Source organism: Rana temporaria, chromosome 2 (genome assembly GCF_905171775.1).
Source record: "Rana temporaria chromosome 2, aRanTem1.1, whole genome shotgun sequence".
NCBI classification, from domain to species: Eukaryota; Metazoa; Chordata; class Amphibia; order Anura; family Ranidae; genus Rana; species Rana temporaria.
Genome location: NC_053490.1, coordinates 443,877,876 through 443,900,662, shown reverse-complemented (window position 1 = coordinate 443,900,662; position 22,787 = coordinate 443,877,876). Strand labels below are relative to the sequence as shown.

Sequence of the window (22,787 nt, the reverse complement as noted above, 5' to 3'; positions counted from 1 at the left end):
ATCAGGATTCAGTTTGGACAAAGCCACGGCGGTGGCTTATGTCAACTGTCAGGGGGGAACACGGAGCTCGACTGCAGGATCCGTGGTTACTCACATCCTAAGATGTGCGGAAAGAAGAGTGCCGGCTCTGTCGGCCGTCTACATTCCGGACGTGGAAAACTGGCAGGCAGACTATCTGAGTCGCCAGATGCTGGACCAGGGGGAATAGTCATTGCATCAGGAGATGTTTCAACTTCTTTGCAGGAGGTGGGGCACACCAGACGTGTATCTCCTGGCCTCTCAACCGCAAGGTGTCGAAGTTCGTGGCCAGGTCAAGAGATCCCTGGGCAGACGCGTTGGTGGCCTTGTGCGGTCAGTATCGGCTACTTTATGCCTTTCCCCCATTGAAGTTGCTTCCTCGGCTGCTCCACAGAGTGGAGGCCGAGGGGATCCCGATGATTCTAATTGCTCCAGATTGGCCTCGGCGTCCTTGGTGTGCCGATCTCGGGCGGCTGCCAATGCGGGAGGACCTTCTGTCTCAAGGTCCCATACTTCATCCTGCTTTACAGTCGCTGGCTTTAACGTCATGGATATTGAAAGCCAGTTATTGAGGGACTAAGGTCTTTCCGTCTCGGTCATCTCAGCCCTGAAAGGCCTACATCTCTTTGTGCGAAGAGATGGGGTGGTGTCCACGGACATACTCGGTGTCCAGGGTCCTGCTGTTTTTACAGCGTGGAGTGGATCAGAAACTTGACTTAGGCACCATTAAGGGACAGATTCCAGCATTGGCTGTGTTCTTTCAGCAGCCTTGGGTGGCCCATTCTCTGGTGGGTACCTTTGTGCAGGGGGTTCGTCATATACTTCCCCCTCTTGAACCACCTCTTGAACCACCTCTTCCCCCATAGATTGTGACTCTGGTGCTCTCGGTTCTTCAGGAACCTCCCTTTGGAAACATCAGAGAGTTTCCTCTATTGACACTATCTCAGAAGGTGGCCTTTTTTTGATGGCCATTACTTCTGTCAGAAGGGTTTCTGAGTTGGCGGCCTTGTCTTGCAAGTCACCATACTTGATCCTCCATAAGGGTAAGGCGTGTTGCGCCCGCAAACTTCCTTTCTTCCGTAGGTGGTTTCGGCCTTTCACCTGAATGAGGACATTGTTCTTCCATCCTTATGTCCTCGGCCGACGCATCATAGGAGGGTTGCGCTTCATACTTTTAGACGTGGTATGCGCTTTGCCGGTGTACCTGTCTGCTATGGCTTCATTTCGGAGATCTGACTCACTTTTTGTGTCGGTGTCTTGTCCACAAAAGGGCCTGGCAGTCTCGTCAGCCACCATTTCTCGGTAGATCAGGCAGACCTTCATACAGGCCTATGCTCTTAGGGGGCGGGCGCCCTGGCAATTGGTGCTAGACCTTCATACAGGCCTATGCTCTTAGGGGGCGGGCGCCCTGGCAATTGGTGCTTCCTGGGTTTTCCGACATCAAGCATCTGTCTCACAGGTGTGCAAGGCGGCCGTTCACACTTTTTCCAAATTTTACATGGTTGATGTGAGTGCATCTTCTGATGCTTCCTTCGTCCGCAAGGTTTTGCAGGCGGCTGTTTAAAGTTGCAACTTCTCTGTTGAGGAGCTCTACTTGTTTTGGGGTAAAGTTAAATAGTTTTTACTGATACTGTTCCCACCCCTTGTTTTTTGACACTGCTTGGGGACGTCCCACTTGTCTTGATTTAAGGAGCTGTGTCCGTCCATGGACGATAAGAGAAAATAGGATTTTTTGTACTCACCGTAAAATCCTTTTCTCTGTCGTCCATGGACGACACAGCACCCACCCCTCCTTTTTTTAGTTTGTACTGCTTGTTACGAACTGAGGCTGCATGCTGCAGGGAGGAGGGTTATGTCAGGAGGGACCGCCCCCTGGGTGGGGTTGTTCAACTCTGTTAAAGGAGTTCTCTGACCTAAAACTTTTAACCCCCGCTGTGCCCGGGCTGTAAAAATATACAAAATAAACTGTCACTTACCTGCCTACGATCCCCCGTTGTTCCGATATCGCCGTCCCGTTCTCCGGTCCCGGTCTCTTCCGCTTCCTGTGTGTCGGTGACTCATAGTGCGCTCAGCCTATCAGCGGCCGCGACGGGACATTGCTGCGGCCGCTGATAGGCTGAGCGCACTATGAGTCACCGACACACAGGAAGCGGAAGGGGCCCGGGACCGGAGAACGGGACGGCGATATCGGAACAACGGGGGATCGTAGGCAGGTAAGTGACAGTTTATTTTGTATATTTTTACAGCCCGGGCACAGCGGGGGTTAAAAGTTTTAGGTCAGAGAACTCCTTTAAAGTAACATGTATTTAATTATCTAACATGTTTCTGCCTAGTCCTCTCCTGTGAACAGGAACAAGATTTAAGGAGCTGTGTCTGTCCATGGATGACAGAGAAAAGATTTTACGGTGAGTACAAAAAAATCCTATGTTTAAGCGTTCTCTCTCCCCGGCTCCTGGTAGATCTAGCTCCAGCCAGTGGCGACGGCATTTTCAGCCAGCCACAAAGACTAAGAAAGACCAAGCCCAGAAGAACAAGAAGCAGTGGGGTTCAAAGGCTAACAAGCAAAACCCCAAAGCCTCTTCATGAAGAGGCACCCCCGCTCGGCCGAGTGGAGGGATGGCTTTGGCATTTTTCAGCGGCATGGCAGACAAAAATCCAGGACAGATGGGTAGTATCCACAGTATCCCTAGGGTACAAGCTGGAATTTAGAGAGATCCCATTTTCTCGATTCCGAAGCTCAAGGCTCTCCGAAGATCCACCAAAAAGAGCATCCTTCCTCAAGGGATTGGATCACTTGCTGTCCCAAGGGGTGATCACAGAAGTACCCCTAAAGGAGCAAGGTTCAGGTTATTATTCAAACTTCTGTGATTCCAAAACCAAACTAAGATGTCAGACCCATCCTGGATCTAAGATCTCTAAATCAGTTTCTGAACATTCGCCATTTCCGAATGGAAACTATTCGATCAGTGGTCGCCACCCTACAAGGCGTTGAATTCATGGCGTCGATAGACATCAAGGATGCATATTTACATGTGCCTATCCATCCCGCTTACCACATATTCTTAAGGTTCGTGGTAGAACATTGCCACTTCCGGTTTGTGGCTCTGCCCTTTGGTGTCGCTACCGCGCCACGGGTATTTACAAAAGTACTAGCCCCTCTGTTGGAAAATCAGAGGGCACAAGGCATAGCGGTAACGGCCTATCTAGACGATCTACTTGTGATAGATCAGTCAGTGGCAGGATTAGATCATACTGTGCTTACCACAATAAAATACCTGGAGCATTTAGGATGGATTGTAGACCTACAAACATCCTCTCTACAAACCCAAAGAAGGGTAGAGTATTTGGGCATGATCATAGACTCAGTCCAAAGCAGGGTTTTCTTGCCAGAACCAAAGATCAAGTCTCTAAAGGATCTGATCTGCAAGGTCAAGGCAAAGAAAAGGCCATCTATTCGTCTTTTCATGAGGCTACTAGGGAAGATGGTGGCCTCCTTCTAGGCTGTCCCTTACGCCTATTTTCATTCGAGACTACTTCAAGGCAGTATCTTAGCCGCTTGGAACAGGAAGATCCAAGCTCTGGATTTATCCATGCGCCTGTTTTCACAAGTGCGCCAAAGCTTCAGTTGGTGGTTAAAAACCAAGAACTTGCAGAAAGGAAAATCCTTTCTCCCAGTCACCTGGAAGGTGGTGTCTACGGATGCCAGCCTAATGGGCTGGGGAGCAGTGTTAAAAGAAGCTTCAGCCCAGGGAACCTGGGCCAAGACCGAAAAGAACCTGCCCATCAACATACTGGAGATGCGGGCAGTATACTTGGCCCTCAGAACCTGGACACACAGGTTACAGGGCCACCCGGTGCGGATTCAATCCGACAATGCTACTGCAGTAGCTTACATCAATCACCAAGAGAGGCACCCGCAGTCAGGGCCCTCAGAAAGTGGTGATTCAGATTTTGGCATGGGCAGAAGAACATTTTCCTTGCCTCTCTGCAATCTTCATTACAGGGGTAGAAAACTGGCAAGCGAACTATCTGAGTCGCCAGCAGCTGTTACCAGGAGAGTGGTCTCTCCATCCCGATGTCTTTCATGCAATATGCCAGAGATGGGGGACCCCAGATGTAGATTTGCTAGCTTCCAGGTTCAACAGGAAGTTGGACAACTTCGTATCCAGGACAAGAGATCCTGTGGCCTACAGATCGGATGCTCTAATAATTCCCTGGAATCAGTTTTCACTGATCTATGCATTCTCTCCAATCGCTCTCTTACAAAGACTACTTTGCAGAATCAAGAAGGAAGGAATTCAAGAAATTCGAGTGGCCCCAAATTGGCCCAGAAGGCCCTGGTACGCCAAAATCATAAAGATGGCGGTAGGAAAACGGTAGGAAAACCTTGGAAACTTGCTGTTGCAAGGTCCAGTGTTCCATGCTTCCTTACAAAAGCTAAATTTGACTGTCTGGCTACTCAGACCCACATTCTGAAGAAAAAAGAGATCTCAGGTCCAGTGCTTTCTACACTCATTAATGCTAGAAAGCCAGCCTCCAGGCTTATCTACTATAGAGTCTGGAAGGCATACGTTTCGTGGTGTGAAACTAAGAAATGGAATTCTCAGAAATATGACATAAGTAGGATTCTCGCCTTTTGCCAGCTAGGAGTGGATATGAAATTAGCCCTTCGTACCATTAAGGGTCAAATATCGGCTCTATCAGTCTTTTTTCAAAGACCGCTGGCATCTCATTCCCTTTGTTCAGGCTTTCATTCAGGTGGTACTGCGGATCAATCCGCCAGTCAAGTCTCCCTTGTGCTCATAAGATTTGAATTTAGTATTGTCAGTGTTGCAAAAGAAACCTTTTAAACCTATTCACCAGATTCCTTTGATTCTTTTGAGCAGGAAAGTGGCCTTTTTGATTGCTATCTCTTCGGCTAGAAGAGTATCCGAATTAGCAGCTCTTTCTTGTAAAGAGCCTTATTTAATTTGTCACAAGGACAAGATTGTTCTACGCCCCTATCCAACCTTTTTACCAAAGGTGGTGTCGCCATTTCATTTGAATCAAGATATTATTTTGCCTTCCCTTTTTCCTGATCCACGGATAGCGGAGGAAAAGTTATTGCACTCTCCAGATGTAGTGAGAGCAGTAAGAGCGTACCTGTAGGCAACCGCTGCTCAGATACGTAAAACAGATGTTTTGTTTATTTTAGCCAGATGGTCCCAAAAAGGGACATGCGGCATCAAAATCCACCATTTCTCGTGGATTCGACAAGTAATTATTCAAGCTTATCCGTGACTCCCGTGCGGGTGCCTGGCGGGCGCGATCGCCGCCGGGCACCCGCTATGGCTCGTTACAGAGCGGGGACTGGGAGCTGTGTGCGGTCCTGTCAGTGGGGGGAAATGCTGATCCTCTGTTCATACAACGTATGAACAGAAGATCAGTGATTTCCCCTAGTGAGGCCACCACCAAGAACCCAGGGAACATACTTAACCCCTTCCCCGCCCCTAGTGTTAACCCCTTCACTGCCAGTGGCATTTTTTAGTAATCCAATGCATTTTTATAGCAATGATCGCTATAAAAATGCCAATGGTCCCAATAATGTGTCAGAAGTGTCCGCCATAATGTCGCAGTACCGAAAAAAAATGCTGATCGCTGCCATTACTAGTAAAAAAAAAATATTAATAAAAATGCCATAAAAATACCCCCTATTTTGTAAACGCTATAACTTTTGCGCAAACCAATCAATTAACGCTTATTTCGATTTTTTTTTACGAAAAATATGTAGAAGAATACGTATCGGCCTAAACTGAGGGAAAAATTTTTTTTTATATATTTTTGGGGGATATTTATTACAGTAAAAAGTAAAAAATATTATTTTTTTCAAAATTGTCGCTCTATTTTTGTTTATAGCGCAAAAAATAAAAACCGCAGAGGTGATCAAATACCACCAAAAGAAAGCTCTATTTGTGGGAAAAAAAAGGACGCCAATTTTGTTTGGGAGCCACGTCGCATGACCACGCAATAAGTGCTCTGGTCTTTGGGCAGCAATATGGTCCGGGGGTTAAGTGGTTAAGGAACAAGATTCCCCCTTCTTCTGTTAAGGCGCACTCAACCAGAGCTATGAGCGCTTCATGGGCAGTGCATCACCAGGCTTCGATTGCTCAGATCTGTAAAGCTGCAACTTGGTCTTCAGTCTATACATTTACAAAATTCTATCAAATAGATGTAAGAGGACATGAGGATTCTGTCTTCGGTGTAGTGTGCTGCAGGCAGCAGTCTAGGGCTTCTTGTCCGTTTACGGCCTGCTTGGATCTGAGTCTCCTAGTCTTCATATTGAGCATTGCTCTGGGACGTCCCACTATGTAATGAATAGAAGCTCTGTATTCTGTGGTGTACGATAAAGAAAAAAGGATTTTTAATAACAGCTTATCTGTAAAATCCTTTTCTTGGAGTACAGCACGGAACACAGAGGTCCCCCCCTTCTTATGGGAACCTTACTGCTTTGCTACAAAACTGAGGTACTTCCCTGATGGGAGGGGTTATATGGAGGGGAAATGTCTTATTGGTTGTGCCAGTGTCCAATCACCTCTGGTGACCAAATAACCCACTATTTAACCACTTAAGGACCGCCTCCTGCACATATACGTCGGCAGAATGGCACGGCTGGGCACATCAACGTATATATACGTCCTGTACTTGTACCCAGCCGTGGGTCGCGGGCGTGCTCCCGCGACCCGGTCCGAAGCTCCGGGACCGCGGGTCCCGCGGACCCGATCGCCACTCGAGTGCGGCGATCGGTCCCGGAGCTGAAGAACGGGGAGAGCCGTGCGTAAACACGGCTTCCCCGTGCTTCACTGTGGCGGCGTATCGATCGTGTCATCCCCTTTATAGGGGAGACACGATCGATGATGTCACACCTACAGCCACACCCCCCTACAGTAGTAAACACACACAAAGTGAACCCTAACTCCTACAGCGCCCCCTGTGGTTAACTCCCAAACTGCAACTATCATTTTCACAATAAAGAAAGCATTTTAAATGCATTTTTTGCTGTGAAAATGACAATGGTCCCAAAAATGTGTCAAAATTGTCCGAAGTGTCCGCCATAATGTCGCAGTCACGAAAAAAATCGCTGATCGCCGCCATTAGTAGTAAAAAAAATAAAAATGCAATAAAACTATCCCCTATTTTGTAAACGCTATAAATTTTGCGCAAACCAACCGATAAACGATTATTGCGATTTTTTTTTTACCAAAAATAGGTAGAAGAATACATATATAGTATAAATAGCCGCGCCAATCTAAATACAAAATAAATGTCAGTCAATGAATGAAAATTGGTAAAATCTCCATGAAGACAATAACATCAGATGGAGCCTTTGGTTTGCTTGATGAATGACACTCGGTTCTTAGAATTTGGTCAAACCACGAACACCCAGGTGACATGCATGCATTTAGTGCAAATCCTCCACCGTAAGAATAAGCTGCTTACCAAACGGCAAGCCTTTATTGCAATTGGCTATAGCCCAGCCACGGCCTTTCAATCCTCTGGATACTCAGGGTGGAACACTTGTGTTAAGCAGCGAGATCCAAGCCTCAGCAATGGGTTGGAAAAGAGTTGCGGTTCACAATCGTTACCCCCCTCACAGGACAACAGCAATCAAGCGGTCCAGACACATATACCGAAAGATAAAGAAGGGGCACAATAGCGTAATACCGCAGGATAAAAATATTTATTAAAAGTAATGTACTTACATCAGTACGAGTAAAAACAGCGTGTGACAGTAAAAAGTAAAGCCGGCCGGCTTGAGGAGCCCTCCTCCTTGGCAAAGTGACGTCACCACGCCAAGGAGGAGGGCTCCTCAAGCCGGCCGGCTTTACTTTTTACTGTCACACGCTGTTTTTACTCGTACTAATGTAAGTACATTACTTTTAATAAATATTTTTATCCTGCGGTATTACGCTATTGTGCCCCTTCTTTATCTTTCGGTATATGTGTCTGGACCGCTTGATTGCTGTTGTCCTGTGAGGGGGGTAACGAGAGTGAACCGCAACTCTTTTCCAACCCATTGCTGAGGCTTGGATCTCGCTGCTTAACACAAGTGTTCCACCCTGAGTATCCAGAGGATTGAAAGGCCGTGGCTGGGCTATAGCCAATTGCAATAAAGGCTTGCCGTTTGGTAAGCAGCTTATTCTTACGGTGGAGGATTTGCACTAAATGCATGCATGTCACCTGGGTGTTCGTGGTTTGACCAAATTCTAAGAACCGAGTGTCATTCATCAAGCAAACCAAAGGCTCCATCTGATGTTATTGTCTTCATGGAGATTTTACCAATTTTCATTCATTGACTGACATTTATTTTGTATTTAGATTGGCGCGGCTATTTATACTATATATTGCTTTGTTTTTCCAACGTCAGCTGCTGCCTATAGACTTTGTGGGTGAAGCGCGGTTTTCTGTTTTTCCAGGTAGAAGAATACGTATCGGCCTAAACTGAGGGAAAAAAAAATGTATATATGTTTTTGGGGGATATTTATTATAGCAAAAAGTAAAAAATATTGCATTTTTTTCAAAATTGTCGCTCTATTTTTGTTTATAGCGCAAAAACTAAAAACCGCAGATGTGATCAAATACCACCAAAAGAAAGCTCTATTTGTGGGGAAAAAAGGACGCCGATTTTATTTGGGAGCCACGTCGCACGACCGCGCAATTGTCTGTTAAAGCGACGCAGTCCCGAACTGTAAAAACACCTTGGGTCTTTAGGCCTCATATTGGTCCGGGGCTTAAGTGGTTAATGAATAGAGGGTCTGTGTTCCTATTTTCACATTATACAAAAAAATTGCCCTAACTTTCCTTTTTTTTTGGTAATTTTTTTTAGTAATTGAAGTGTATTTTTTCTACAAAAATTGCGTTTGAAAGACCGCTGCGCAAATACAATGTGAAACATATTGCATCAACCGCCACTGCAATATACTTTAGGCAACATTAGTTACTCCTCCCAAGCCTACCCAAACATAAGAAAATATTTTTTGCCTAGAGTTGAACCTAACAATTCTCAAAATCTGTATGTAGAAGATGTGCCATCATTATATTTTTAATGATCTTGAAAAGTTGCTGAACAATGTGCACCCTCATTAGTATATTCTAGAATGCATGGTTTCATGACTGACAAATTGCAATGCTTATTCTGAGCCCGAGTCATACAGGAAAGTTGAGGAATACAATATAGGGTTATGGGTCATTCTCATCAGTTTGGCAGCTTTAAATCTATTACTATTTAGCGATTTCTCTCCTCATAATATATTCATGAATGAAAATGGTCAGTTTGGGTACATTTAATTCAGTGTTTTCCAAACTTTTTTCAGTCAAGGCACCCTTTTAAAATTCTGCATAATCTCGAGGCACCCCATTATAAAATGTAACAAACTAAACCATTTGTTTTACATAATGCAGCATCCACACACATAGAACACCCAACATTGGAGGTGATTTATTTTTATAAAGCATTATACCTTTTCACACGGGTACTGACTAGTATTCAGGCTTTTCTCTGCTTACATGACGCTCAGCTTACATGACCTCAGAGCTGACAGGGAGGGACGGGGTAAAGGGGCAAGTAATGATGATGTGCAGGCACCTGGGGCTAGATTCAGATAGGTTACGCGGATCTAAAGATCCGCTAACCTATCTGATTTACGATCCGCCGGCGCAAGTTTTTGAGGCAAGTGCTTTATTCAGAAAGCACTTGCCTCTAAAGTTGCGCCAGCGGATCGTAAATCCCCTGGCGGAATTCAAATTCCGCGGCAAGGGGGTGTGTAACATTTAAATCAGGCGCGTCCCCGCGCCGATGGAACTGCGCATGCACCGTCCGCTAAATTTCCCAGCGTGCATTGCTCCAAATGACGTCGCTAGGACGTCATTGGTTTCGACGTGAACGTAAATTACGGCCATCCGTGATCCGTATTCGCTAACGACTTGCGCAAACGACGTAAAAAATTCAAAATTCGACCCGGGAACGACGGCCATACTTAACATAGGATACGCCGCATATAGCACGGGTAACTATCCGCCGGAAAAAGCCGAACGCAAACAACGTAAAAAAAAAATGCCGGGCAGGCGTTCGTTTCTGCACAGGGTGCCCAAGGCTGTAATGCTATAAAATGAAAACCTATGGCTTTTCCTAACAAAATGGCAGACTCGATCGACCCACTGGCTTGTAGACCATTTTTGGCCAATTTGGCACTTTGCCAAGGTACCCCTGAAGAACCCAGAAGGCACCCCAGGGTGCCTAAGCAACCTGGTTGAAAAAGGCTAATTATATTTGCAAAGTCCTTTCAGATCACATTTGTTTGCAGTGGTGTAAAAAAGGTCACATTTATCTAGCTTTGTGGAATTCTAATGTTTTTAAGATACAAACCAAATATATTTGCAATACTTTCATTTTTTATATAATTACTTGTCTAAAATAACTTTGGAATTGTGTAAAATTACCGGCATATTTTTCCAGCTAATGTTGTCCTTAATTTATGTAAACTATAAAATAAATTCTAAGCCATGCAAGATTTTTTTTATATATATATATATATATATATATATATATATATATATATATATATATATATATATATATATATATATATATATAAACATAACCCATATTGACAAAGCAATCGTATATTGACATTCTGGAATTTGCTATGCAGCCGAGCCGGCTGCTCTTTTAATTAAATGGCTGTGCTTACCAGTATTCTCTGAATCCATATTTGAACCAGTAGCAATACAACCCAGCATGTATATTAGGTAAAGTAGTGCCCTTTTTTCTATTCCATAAGATATCTGACTGGGGACTCCTCACTTGTGAAAAATCACATGGCATGGTGGGGCAGTTCTGACTGCTGCACTGAATGACAGCCCTAAAGAATATTAAAAAAAGGATCAAATAAAACATGATCACACAGACATCAGGATTGGGCTGATCAGGTTTCCCGGAAGTAAAGTGAGGCAGATGTGGACACACAACTGTCCTTCAAAAACTGGCTCTTTGCCATCACATGGGAGTTTAGGGATGAGAAAGCAGAAGGGACCACACATGAGGTTAAACTGTGCTCTAATAACAGAAAGGAAATCAAATTTGTCATTGTTCATTTCTGAACGTATCAACCTGAAACAGCTCCCTGCCCCAAAGCTCCATCAGAAGACTCCCTGGTGACACTTCACAAAACAGTCCTATTCTTCTCCTGTTCTTCCAGTTTACATGTATAATTAATGCTTCCACTGTTATTATAGAGATCTGATGGAGTAAATGGATGTCAGCTCAGTGTCCTGCATTTTTTTGTCTTTTTATAGGTTGTCATCTTTCCTGTTCTTTTTCCTGATAAAAATACAGTAGGCTATGCATTTCTTTGTTTTTGACACAATACAAAATACAGTGCAAATGGCACTGAAAAAGTAAATTTGTATTCGAACAGAACAGGGGTTGCAAGCAGAATTTTTATTCTGAATAAAAAGAAAATAAATCGGCGCAAAAATGACAAATGAACCCCTGTATAGCAGCTGAACACCAGGGTCAATAATCACAAAATCCCTGTAGAGAAACAAATACAGATGGTGCAGCGCTCAAATAAAATAATAAAAGATGAATAGAAAGTCCATAAAATCGCAGTACACCTCCAATGAGTGTCAATGTAGACAGACAGATGACTGTGTAGCAGTGGCGTAACCAGAGTTATGGGCGCCCGGGGCGAAAAAAAAATTTCGCCCCCCCCCCCCCCTATATAAACATCCACGTTTATATGTGCATAAACGTGGGGGGCTTAAATATTTTGGAGCTTTTTTTTAAAACACCTACACTGACACTGACCTGACCCCTACGCTGACACCTACACTGACCCCTACACTGACCCCTGCACTGACACTGACCCCTGCACTGACACTGACCCCTGCACTGACACTGACCCCTGCACTGACACCTACACTGACCCACCTAACTCCTACAGTAGAAGTCCATCCTCTGAGTCCTCCTTACCTGTGTCTGCTCTTCTCCAGAGACTCCTCCAGGACAGACAGGACCCCAGCACTGGATGTGCAGAACTGCTTCGGACGGAGTTCCGACTCTCTTCCCCGCCGGCCGCCAGCACCATCCACCCGCAGCCCGTTCCATGCTGCAACTCCCCTCCACACAGTGGCAGCGCCGTACCGCAGAGCACCAGAGCGGAGGGGAAGACGGCGCCGGCGGCTCACACTTACCGTGCCTGAAGTCTCCCGCCGGCCGCCGACATTTTCAGACTTTCCCGGCGCTCTGCGATTGGACGTATGGCGGTCATGTGCGGAGGCGGGACTTCCAGCCCCACTCCTCACATGACCCCCATATGCCCAATCACAGGGCGCTGGACATTACACATGGTGGCCGCTGGCCGCTCGGGACATCCGGTGACACAGGAAATTAAAATTAGGAGGAGGCACGGAAAGTCGCCCCCCTAAATGGTTCGCCCGGGGCAACAGCACCCCCTGCCCCCCCCTTCCTACGCCAGTGCTGTGTAGGTAACTTCACACGTGCTAGACACACATCCACCACCACATGAAATGGCCTCTCACCTCACCACCTGGACCCTTTGATTATGGAGGGTCAAATGCGCTTTATGTGTAAATATCAGCAAATCCAGCAGTAGTAGAGACGACACAGAGAAATCGATAGGTCATCCCAGGTCATGTAATAAACAAATGCCAAAACATAGTGCTCTCCGTTTGGATAAATTATTTAATCGTACTAAAAGATAAAAAACACTCACAATGAAGGCACCACGATCGGTGCCGATGTATACAGCGTGTATATTGAGCAAAGTGATAGCCACGGGTGACGTCACGATGCTCCTTCCATACGCGTTATGTCCTCTATGGGCGGGGACTTCTTCAGCGAAACTTTATCCAAAACCACTTGATAAAAAAAATGTTCTTTAGCATGGAACATACATTCTATATTAATAATTATACTACCAAAATTGGTGTGTGGTGTAAATTTGCCTCCAGTATTACTCCTGTTTCTTCTTGCTGGAGGCTGCCATTTTGCTGAAACCCAAAGCCCCAGCAGTAAATCATAAAGCAGAACTTAATCCATCGATTTATCGGTTTAAAAAAAAAGTTACATTCCTGGAATGTTGGAAATTCAAACTGTTACATTTTGATTGTGTCCTCAGTCAAACCATCAAATGGCTGGTATCATACTCTGATCACATGTACACCACCCTGGCAGTGGCAGTTCAAAAAGAAACAGCTCCCTTGACTGTAAAGCACGATAGTTTTAGCAACGCTTTTCAGACACTAGTGGGGCGCTTTTAACCCCCGCTAGCAGCCGAAGAAAGGGTTAAAAGCTCCCATGTTGGAGGCGTTTCAGCAGTGATGCCTATTCATTTCAATGGGCAGGAGTGGTTTAGGAGCACTGTATGCAGCAAAGATGCTGCTTGCAGGGCTTTTTATAACTTCCCGCAACCGCACCACTCCAGTGTGAAAGCACTCAGGCTTTCACACTGGGGAGGCTTGAGAGATGTTTTTTAGGCGCTTTGCAGGCTCTATTTCTAGTGCTAAAACGCCTCAAAAACGCCTCGGTGTGAAAGTAGCCTTAAGGATAGGAGGGTTTAATTCTGTTTTAAGCCTGGGTTCACACGATTACGAACACAGACTTTGCATGTGATTCGCACCCGCACTGCTGTGCCGATCACATGCAATGCAAGTTCAGCCATATAGTTGTATGGCTGAACTCGTATTGGATTTGCATAAAAAAGGTGCAGGGACTTCTTTTTTCCAGCACTGGAGCTGATTCCTGTTCGAATCAACAGTTCGCACTGTGATATGTGAACCAATCTGGGGGTGTTATTAACATTGTATTGACATCCGCATAGGTTCACAGAGGGCAGTGTGGATTGCCTGCAGGAGAGATGCAGGAACCGGCACTCGAATCTCGCTGGTTCGCGCATCGCTACAGTGTAAACCCAGGCTAAGGCTGTCAGCAGATCGGTCTCTACAATCTCAGCAGTGCCTTAAAATGGAGAGCAACTGAGCATGTGCAAAGCAGGGCGAGACAGTGTATTACTGAATCTTAAACAGTATAGGCACTTATTTTTTATGTTTTACATAGCTATACCTGCAAAAGGGGCCAGCCTAAGGTGATCTAGCAAGACTTTTTTTTACTAAAGTTCAACTTTAAGAAGAAGAGATAAATAAAAGGAACTAAAGTCATCGATTTAACAATTTTCCAAAACATTTACATTGCCAATTTTGCTGCTGTCATAACTGAGCACCATGGCAACTGCAGATCAACCAGAGGCTAAAATGGCAGCTCCCTTGGCTGTAAAGGAGAGGAGGATTTAGTACTGCTTTAAACTATATGGCAAAAGTTGTAGCAGGAGAGGAGTGTGAAGAGTCTAACAGCTGGCAGATTAGGAGTGCAGAGGGAATGACAGACAGCTTGTAGGATGTAGAGGGCATGACAATGGACAGTATGTGCAGGAGAGGAGAATGAAGGGTATGACAAACAGTGGGCAGTGTGTGCAAGAGAAGAATGTGGAAGGTATGATGGTGGTTGGCATGTGCAGGAGAGTGTGGAGGGTATGGCAGACGGTAGGCTATAAATACATGAGAGAATTGGGAAAGCTTTGACAGTGTACAGTATCTACAAGAACAGTATTGCATCAGATGATGTAATTAGGATATGATTGTGGTGGAGGTTAGGTTGGTAAGAAGGGGGAGCATAATGATTTGGTTAGGATGAGGGTGTTTCTGACGGGAGGGGCGGCTGGGGAAACATTGTAACACGTGCCTTGAAGATTAATGCTCTACAGCCAGCACTAAAGTGCATTCCCTGCATTATATTAAAAAATATTTCAGGGCTTTCTGTCCTCCTCCCTGAATACTTACCCGAGTCCTCAATCGATCCAGCGCTGTGCGAGGCTGGATAATTTTTTTCCTCCCTTCCTCTTCACACAGGGACACGGCAGCAGTGGAAGTCATTGGCTCCTGTCAATCAAATATTGTGAGGCAAAAAAGGGATGAGGCCAAGCCACGCTGTGTGTGTGTGTCTGTTGAGCCGCACTCCATAGGCAGACGCACACATCTTGAGAGTGAGCACGCACGTGTGCCCACATAGCAAGCCAATTGTGGCGGCACACAGAGAAGAGAATGAGCAAAGAGTGCCAGCGGGGGGACCCCAGAAGAGGAGGTTTGGGGCTGCTCTATGCAATACTGTTGCACAGAGCAGGTGAGTATAGCATGTTTTTTTATTTTTAAGAAAAATCAAAGAAACATTTAGTAACACTTTAATCTCACACTCAATCTGGGCAGTGGTTTTAGTGTATGGGCTGTGGTGGTGGCATTGAACCAAAGTGGCAGTGATTCTATAACCTTCATCTACCTTACAATAAATGTTAATAATGTTTTTTAATCTTTTTTTGTAGTGGTTAAAGTCCCCCAGAAAACACTTCTAATGGATGCCCTAAAAGAAGAATCGGATATCATGTATGATTTTTGTATGTGCAATCCTCCGTTTTTTGCCAACCAGATGGAAGCTCAGGTATGATAATCTTCAGTTATTGTGCAATGCCTATCTTGTCTGTCTCTCCGTCAATTTATCTATCCATCCATTATATTAGTCATCCCTGGTAATATTCTTAATTTTAACCAGAATTTTGCTCTTGGTGAGAACCTTGCAAGCCTAGGGTGTCAGCATAAAGTCTGGGGAAAATGTCCTTATCATATATACCGGGGTTTGCAGCGCATACATCTCTCCTATGTGTGTTTCTTTTTTTTTTTTTCAGCATAAAGTCTTTCCTATTATAACTGAAATATATTGTACAAATTTCCCATGGGACTTTTAAGGCAGATAAGACAATTGTGTATATTTAACCACTTCAGCCTGGGAGGATTTGGCTGCCCAATGACAGGCCATTTCTTGCGATTCGGCGCTGCGTCGCTTTAACTAACAAGTGCAACGTGGCTCTTAACCACTTAAGGATCGCCTCCTGCACATAATTGACGTTGTGTTTTTTTCCCACAAATAGAGCTTTCTTTTGATGGTATTTTATCACTTCTGCGTTTTTTCTTTTTTGCGCTATAAACAAAAATAGAGCGACAATTTTGACCCAAAACACGCATTTTTAAAGGGGGGACGTACATATATTGGCGTGCAGCAGTCGGCAAGTGGTTAAATAAAAGGCTGGTATGCCAAAGTTTGTTACAAAAGATCCACAGAATACACCATTAAATTGCCTATAAAGAAAATATTATATCGGCTCATAAAAAAAAAAGTTTGAAACCCCATATGTTTATAATCTAGAATTATACTATGCCTCGTGGCTTGAATTTTAGTAAAAACATCAGGAAAAATCAAATGCGTTTTAGAGAAACTCCTTCAGAGGTAAATAAGGGATGTGCCCTGTCAAAAAAACTTAAAAAAAACACGTTATTGAATATATAGATCACAAAAATAGTACCAACACAATGTCATATTACAAAGTCAATGCTATACTTACATACTAGATCAACAACGACATATAAATGGTTGCAAGAGTTGGGCCACCAACATCCCAAAGGACGACACACATGCATTGGGGTCACATGGCTCTTAAGGAAGGATAAGCCAACAGGGATCCTCAACCCTTAAAAGGATTGATCATAAAAGTGCTTGAAATGAGAGAAAGGGAGTGTAAAAGATCCATTTAACCCAGAAAAGGAAAAATCCAATGAACAATCCTATTTCCTTTTATATCTGAGTCTAATGTGATTGTAGTGAAAACAAAATCTTTAAGTTGGCACTCATTATTATAATGGATGTAAACCCCATTCATGAAATCTGACCTAGGCACATATATTTGCAGTGTCTCCAAAGCAATAAGTCCCATGTCTTTCTGCTGCTATGTTTTCTGCTATGTTTCAACATGATAACTTCTGACACAGGAGATAAAAGCAACTGGAAATTTGTGTTGGGGAGGGAGCTTACAGATGGATTAGCAGAGAACTGGTCTATTCACAGCACAGCTCTGCAAGTTTCTTTATCCCTTTGCCTATGTGGGGGGGGGGGTGCCTTTCCTCCAATCAGCTGCCACACAGTGTATGCCCAGACACCACATCTAGTGGTGGAACAGGAAGAAACATTTCTAACGTCATGTTCTCGTTCTAAACAGTTTAGAAAGCTGAAGGCAGAAGATATGCAAATAAAACGTATGTAGGGAGATTTGTTTCATCTCTGTGTATCATCTGAGGCTGTTCACTTCACTGGGTGTATGGAGGGTTTACATCCACTTTAAAGAGTTCAGCATGTGCACTGGATGGATTTTCTTAATTCACATGAAAATAGATAAATTCTTTAAATGTATACTTGAAGCAAATGGTCTTTTTCCAGAAAAACTGGAGATTAATTGTGTGGTTTCTAAAAGATGGAGAATTGCTGTAATGTGCTACACTGACTATACCTGACTTTAGAAATGGGATAGGGATGTAATGGATCGCTAACATCCTATGTGCATCAATGGATTAGCTCTCATTTCTTAGACACTTGCCCTGGGACACATGTTGAGCAGCAAGTGGAAGTTTAACATAAAGGCATTGAATTTTCCCAGTCACAAATTCACTGCTGTGGAAATTATAGGTGTTGAATATACTCATACTGTCGGTGTGCTGTAGTATAACATGCATTTGCTGAGTCTTGTATGCAGTAGGTATCTGATTTCTGAGTCATGTAAGGTTACAGATTCTGATAAAAGTCCTGCAACCGACAGCTTGCCTGCGGCCTTGTATCCTGAAATGATCACTATAACCATGGTAACAGTTATGCTGTTTGAAGAGCTGTGTTCCTACATTGATATCCTCTGCTGTCCTTACAGGGAGTGAACTCGCGAAACCCTCGCCGCCCTCCTCCAAGTTCTGTGAACACGGGTGGCATTACTGAGATCATGGCAGAGGGGGGAGAGCTGGAGTTTGTAAAGAGAATCATCCATGACAGCCTCCAACTAAAGAAAAGGTTAAGGTGAGTGGGGATTTTTTTTATGTAATTTTTTTTTCCGTAAATTTTAATATTTTTTATTAATCATTTACTGATGTTTAAAGCACTACATGTTCCAAGCAGTATCCATCAATACAATTTTTTTTTTTAAATAAACCAACACTGCATATACAGATAGAAATGTCTGTTTTTTGCAGTGCTGGAGCCTGTTTTTGCATTTAAAGTGATAACAGTAGGCTATGTGCCTATCCTATAACCAGGGCAGTTGGCAGATCCAGACTTGGGAAGTCGGGATGACGCGCTGCCCTGACGGATGGCAGTGACTTTCGCGGAGAACGGACTTCAGACTCATCTCCGCTGAAAACGTATTACAGGAGAGGAGGAGCAAAACGAATTGCACTCCTGTGACCCAGAGGAGAAGCCCAGCCTAAAATGCCCAGACTGGACTTCTTCTTTAACATGAAGTACCCTATTATATGTAAACATGGGACATTTTCCACTGGTGTTTTTGTGGTATTATGCAAAGTTGCATTAAAAAAAATAGCACAATACAGAAAGGCATAACTGGTCAAGCCACAGTCCCGATTGTCAACTCCAGATGATGATGCTGCAGGTGGCAGTATAGCTAGAAGTCCGAGTAGTATATAGGTTAGACTGGATGTGTCTTTTTCTTTATCGTTACATCACGGGACACAGAGCGGCATTCATTACTATATGGGTTATATGGAGTACCTTCAGGTGATAGACACTGGCAATCTCAAACAGGAAATGCCCCTCCCTATATAACCCCCTCCCATAGGAGGAGTACCTCAGTTTTTACGCCAGTGTCTTAGGTGTTAGTCATGGTTTAGCTTGCCTCCGCATCCTTGGGATTAGGTGAGCTAACCGGTTCTGTCCAAAAAAGCCTCAGCGCTAAAGTGGTCAGTAACCGGACCCCAAACCCTTGGGGTATAGCCCATAATGCTTTTCATTTTAGAGAGCTGGACCCTGGGCCCAGAACTTAGAAAACCTTTGGGTGCCTAATGTTTTCTGTTGCCAGGGTGCTATATGGGCCCAGGACAGTGAATCCTTCATAGGAACCCAGGGCCTGAAGGTCTAGACATCCCCACCGAGATGGGGGAAGATTGGGCCTCTTGCTTGGCAAAGTCCTGCGGCATGGAGCAGGTAAGTGAGGGGAAAACTTGCGGAACTTGGTTCTTAGCAGGTTTTTTCTGGGGGGTCACAGGGGACATGCCTAAAGTTATGCACTGCATCTGGCAAACTAGTCACATATCATAAAGATAGGATGGCTCTATATGTATTATTCCCCATAAGATGTGACCTCCCTTGTAGTGTTGGAAAAGCATTGAGTGGGGCCTGTGTGATATAAAAGTATATGTGTGTGTCAGAGAGCTGTGCTTACCTGCAAGCCTCCAGGCGATGCTCCATTCAGTCTTCCTCCTCAGAGCCTGCAAAGCAGGCAAAACGCTGACCTCCTCGTGGTTCCAGGCTGCAGGCTGCAGTTTGCTGGAGCAGAGAGGTCCCTTCCTCCCAACCCCCCCCCCCCCCTCCCTGTCGGGAGGGGCATTTCCTGTTTGAGATTGCTGGGGGGGAAGGGCGGGTCAGTGGCTTAAGGAAGGGGCGGCCCTTCCTTGTTTGTTCCATACAGCTCATTCAATACTTTGGAACTGGGGAGGAAAGACCAGAGCGGCAGCACGGGGCGCCGAGGACACACAGTGGCCAGAAAGAATATTGCAGTCTTCAGAAGACTGTTTTCAAGCCTAGGAATAGGCTGTTTCTTTTCCATCTCATAGTTTTTCTTGCAATACTACTCAGGGGGACAGAATGTTTTTTCTTTCCTAGATTGAAAAAAAAAAAAAAAAGTGTCATCTAGGGGAGAGGAAGCATTTTTTATCCCCCAAACAGGTGTTTGGGCATTTAACTATTTATAGTCCCAGGTACCAATAAGCTAGCAGGTGTACCTCGGTATTGTACCATGGCATCCGGGTCAGAGGGTACAAGAGGGGGGGATTCCCCCAGAGAGTCTGAGGTCTCGGACAAAGCTATGCCGCTGCTTTCCCCACAGGGAGCCTTGGGGCCATCGGGATCTGGGGCTGGAGCTGACGCGGGTCAGTCCAACCCTAAGATGGTCACGGAGGAGGTATTACTCACCTCTTTAAAAGAGATGCAGAAAAGCATGGAAAAAATGATAGCCGCAGCTATGCGGGGCAGTAAGCGGAATAGATCTCCGTCGCCCGAGCGCGGACCCTCAGAAGAGGAGGTCCTTTCCTCAGGGGAATTGGACGACCTCTTGGACAAGGACCAAGTAGGTTCAGGGATCGAAGATCCGGATACAGAGGAGTCTGGGGCAGTCTCCCTGAGGGAGAGCTGGTGGATTCAAGGATTGTCGGACTTGGTCCATAAGGCATTCAACTTGCCAGTACCAGATCTCCAGGTATCGACGGTTTCAGCTTTGGGCTCACTGAGGGCGCCTCAAAGCAATGCTGTGTTTCCGATCCATCCTCTATTAGAGGGAGTTTTGTTCCAAGATTGGAACAAGCCAGATAAGATCTTCTTACCACTTAAAAGATTCTCTGTCCTATATCCTATGGAAGATAAATTTTCCAAAAAATGGGCTACTCCTGCAGTGGACGCAGCCATCTCATGTGTTAACAAATCGTTAACATGCCCTGTAGAAAACATACAGGTGTTCAAGGATCCAGTTGATAAGCGCTTGGAAGCACTACTTAAGAACTCCTTCACTACTGCAGGGGCAGTAGTACAGCCAGCTGTGGCTGCGATTGGGGTCGCTCAAGCATTATCGGATCAATTTAAGCAGATGCTTAAACTTATTCCTGCCCAGCAGGCAGAAGAATTTTCGGATGTCCCTAAGGCCATATGTTTTACGGTAGACGCAATCAGGGATTCTATCCAGCAAGCGTCACGTTTATCGTTATCCCTTATCCATATGAGAAGACTCTTATGGTTAAAAAGCTGGGAGGCTGAGCCCCCATGCAAGAAGCTCCTGGTAGGGTTCCCCTTCCATGGAGGACGACTCTTCGGAGAAGACCTAGATAAATACATTCAGACCATTTCAAACGGCAAGAGTACTCTCTTGCCAACTAAGAAGAAGTATCAGGGGCATGCGTTTAAACGACAGTATTCCCCTGGGCAGGGGCCCTCTAATGCCAAGCAGTATCGACGGCCTCCTGCAAAAGCAAACTTCGGCTTCAACAGCAAGTCACAAGGACAGGCTGCTAGAGGCAGAAAGCAGTGGTTTCGCAAACCAGCAAAACCAGCCCCCAAGCCAACCTTATGAAGGGGCGCCCCCACCCACGAAGGTGGGGGGAAGGCTGCGACTCTTTTCAGAGATTTGGGAAGCCAGCATTCCCGACGAGTGGGTACGGTCTTCCGTGGCCACAGGCTACAAATTAGATTTCCTAAGGTTTCCTCCTCCTCATTTCCAGGAGTCGAGGATTCCAAACGATCCGGAGAAGGGAGCCGCATTAAGATCGGCATTAGATCATCTACTTTCCCAGGAGGTAATAGTAGAGGTACCAGTCCTGGAACAGGGGCTGGGTTTCTACTCCAACCTATTCATCATCCCAAAGTCCAATGGAGATGTCAGGCCAATTTTGGACCTAAAGATGGTAAATGCATACCTAAAGGTCCGCTCATTTCGGATGGAATCCGTGCGGTCAGCAGCTGCCACACTCCAAAAGGACGACTTCATGGCGTCCATAGACATAAAGGATGCCTACCTTCATGTTCCAATTTATCAGCCACATCAAAGATACCTACGCTTTATGGTGGCTTCGCGTCATTTCCAATTCGTGGCGCTTCCCTTCGGGTTGGCTACGGCCCCCCGGGTGTTCACGAAGGTCCTAGCTCCAATCCTAGCCAAGCTAAGGATCCAAGGGGTCACGATCCTAGCATACCTGGACAACCTCCTAGTCATAGACCACTCGTCTCCCGGCTTGGAGCGAGCAGTGGCCCTCACGGTCCAATACCTCGAGAGGTTCGGCTGGGTCCTAAATCGAGAAAAGTCAGCTTTCCTGCCCACAAGGCAGTTGGAATATCTCGGCATGAGATTAGACACAGAACAACAAAGAGTGTTCCTACCTCTGAGGAAGGTCAAAGCCATCAAGGAATTAATCCTACTGGTTCTAAGCAAGAAAGAACCAACTATTCGCCTATGTATGAGGTTACTAGGCAAGATGGTGGCCACATTCGAGGCGGTACCATACGCCCAGAGCCACACTCGCATCCTACAGGCAGCCATCCTGTCAGCATGGAGCAGAAGGCCACAGGCCTTGGATATCCCGTTGCCGCTCTCATCAAGAGTCCGACAAAGTCTGTGTTGGTGGTTAGACCCCCAGAATCTACTGAAGGGGAAGTCTTTCAGCCCAGTGGCTTGGAAGATAGTGACCACAGACGCCAGCCTGACGGGCTGGGGAGCAATTTTGGATGGTTGCACTCGCCAAGGTACTTGGGCAAAGCCAGAGAAGCAGTTGCCCATCAACATCTTGGAGCTCAGAGCTGCTCGACTAGCCCTCAGGGCTTGGACGTCAAAATTGCAGGGGTTCCCGGTGAGAATTCAATCGGACAATGCCACGGCCGTGGCATACATAAATCACCAAGGGGGAACCAGGAGTCAAGCCGCTCAGAGAGAGGTGAGCTTGATTCTCCTATGGGCAGAGGCTCATGTGCCCTGCATATCGGCAATATTCATTCCAGGAGTGGACAACTTTCAGGCGGACTTCTTAAGCCGCCAGACTCTATGGCCGGGGGAATGGTCTCTGCATCCACAAGTCTT

At 45.5% G+C, this 22,787-nt stretch overlaps 1 protein-coding gene across 1 annotated transcript in view; it reads left to right on the top strand.

The window, feature by feature from the left end:
• Window positions 1-22,787, top strand: part of METTL16 (methyltransferase like 16) — a 134,001-nt gene that overhangs the window by 68,973 nt on the left and 42,241 nt on the right. The window contains exons 5-6 of the mRNA XM_040338445.1: window positions 15,450-15,565; window positions 17,874-18,016. Coding sequence (XP_040194379.1) covers window positions 15,450-15,565; window positions 17,874-18,016 — 259 coding nt within the window. The remainder of the gene's footprint in view (window positions 1-15,449; window positions 15,566-17,873; window positions 18,017-22,787) is intronic.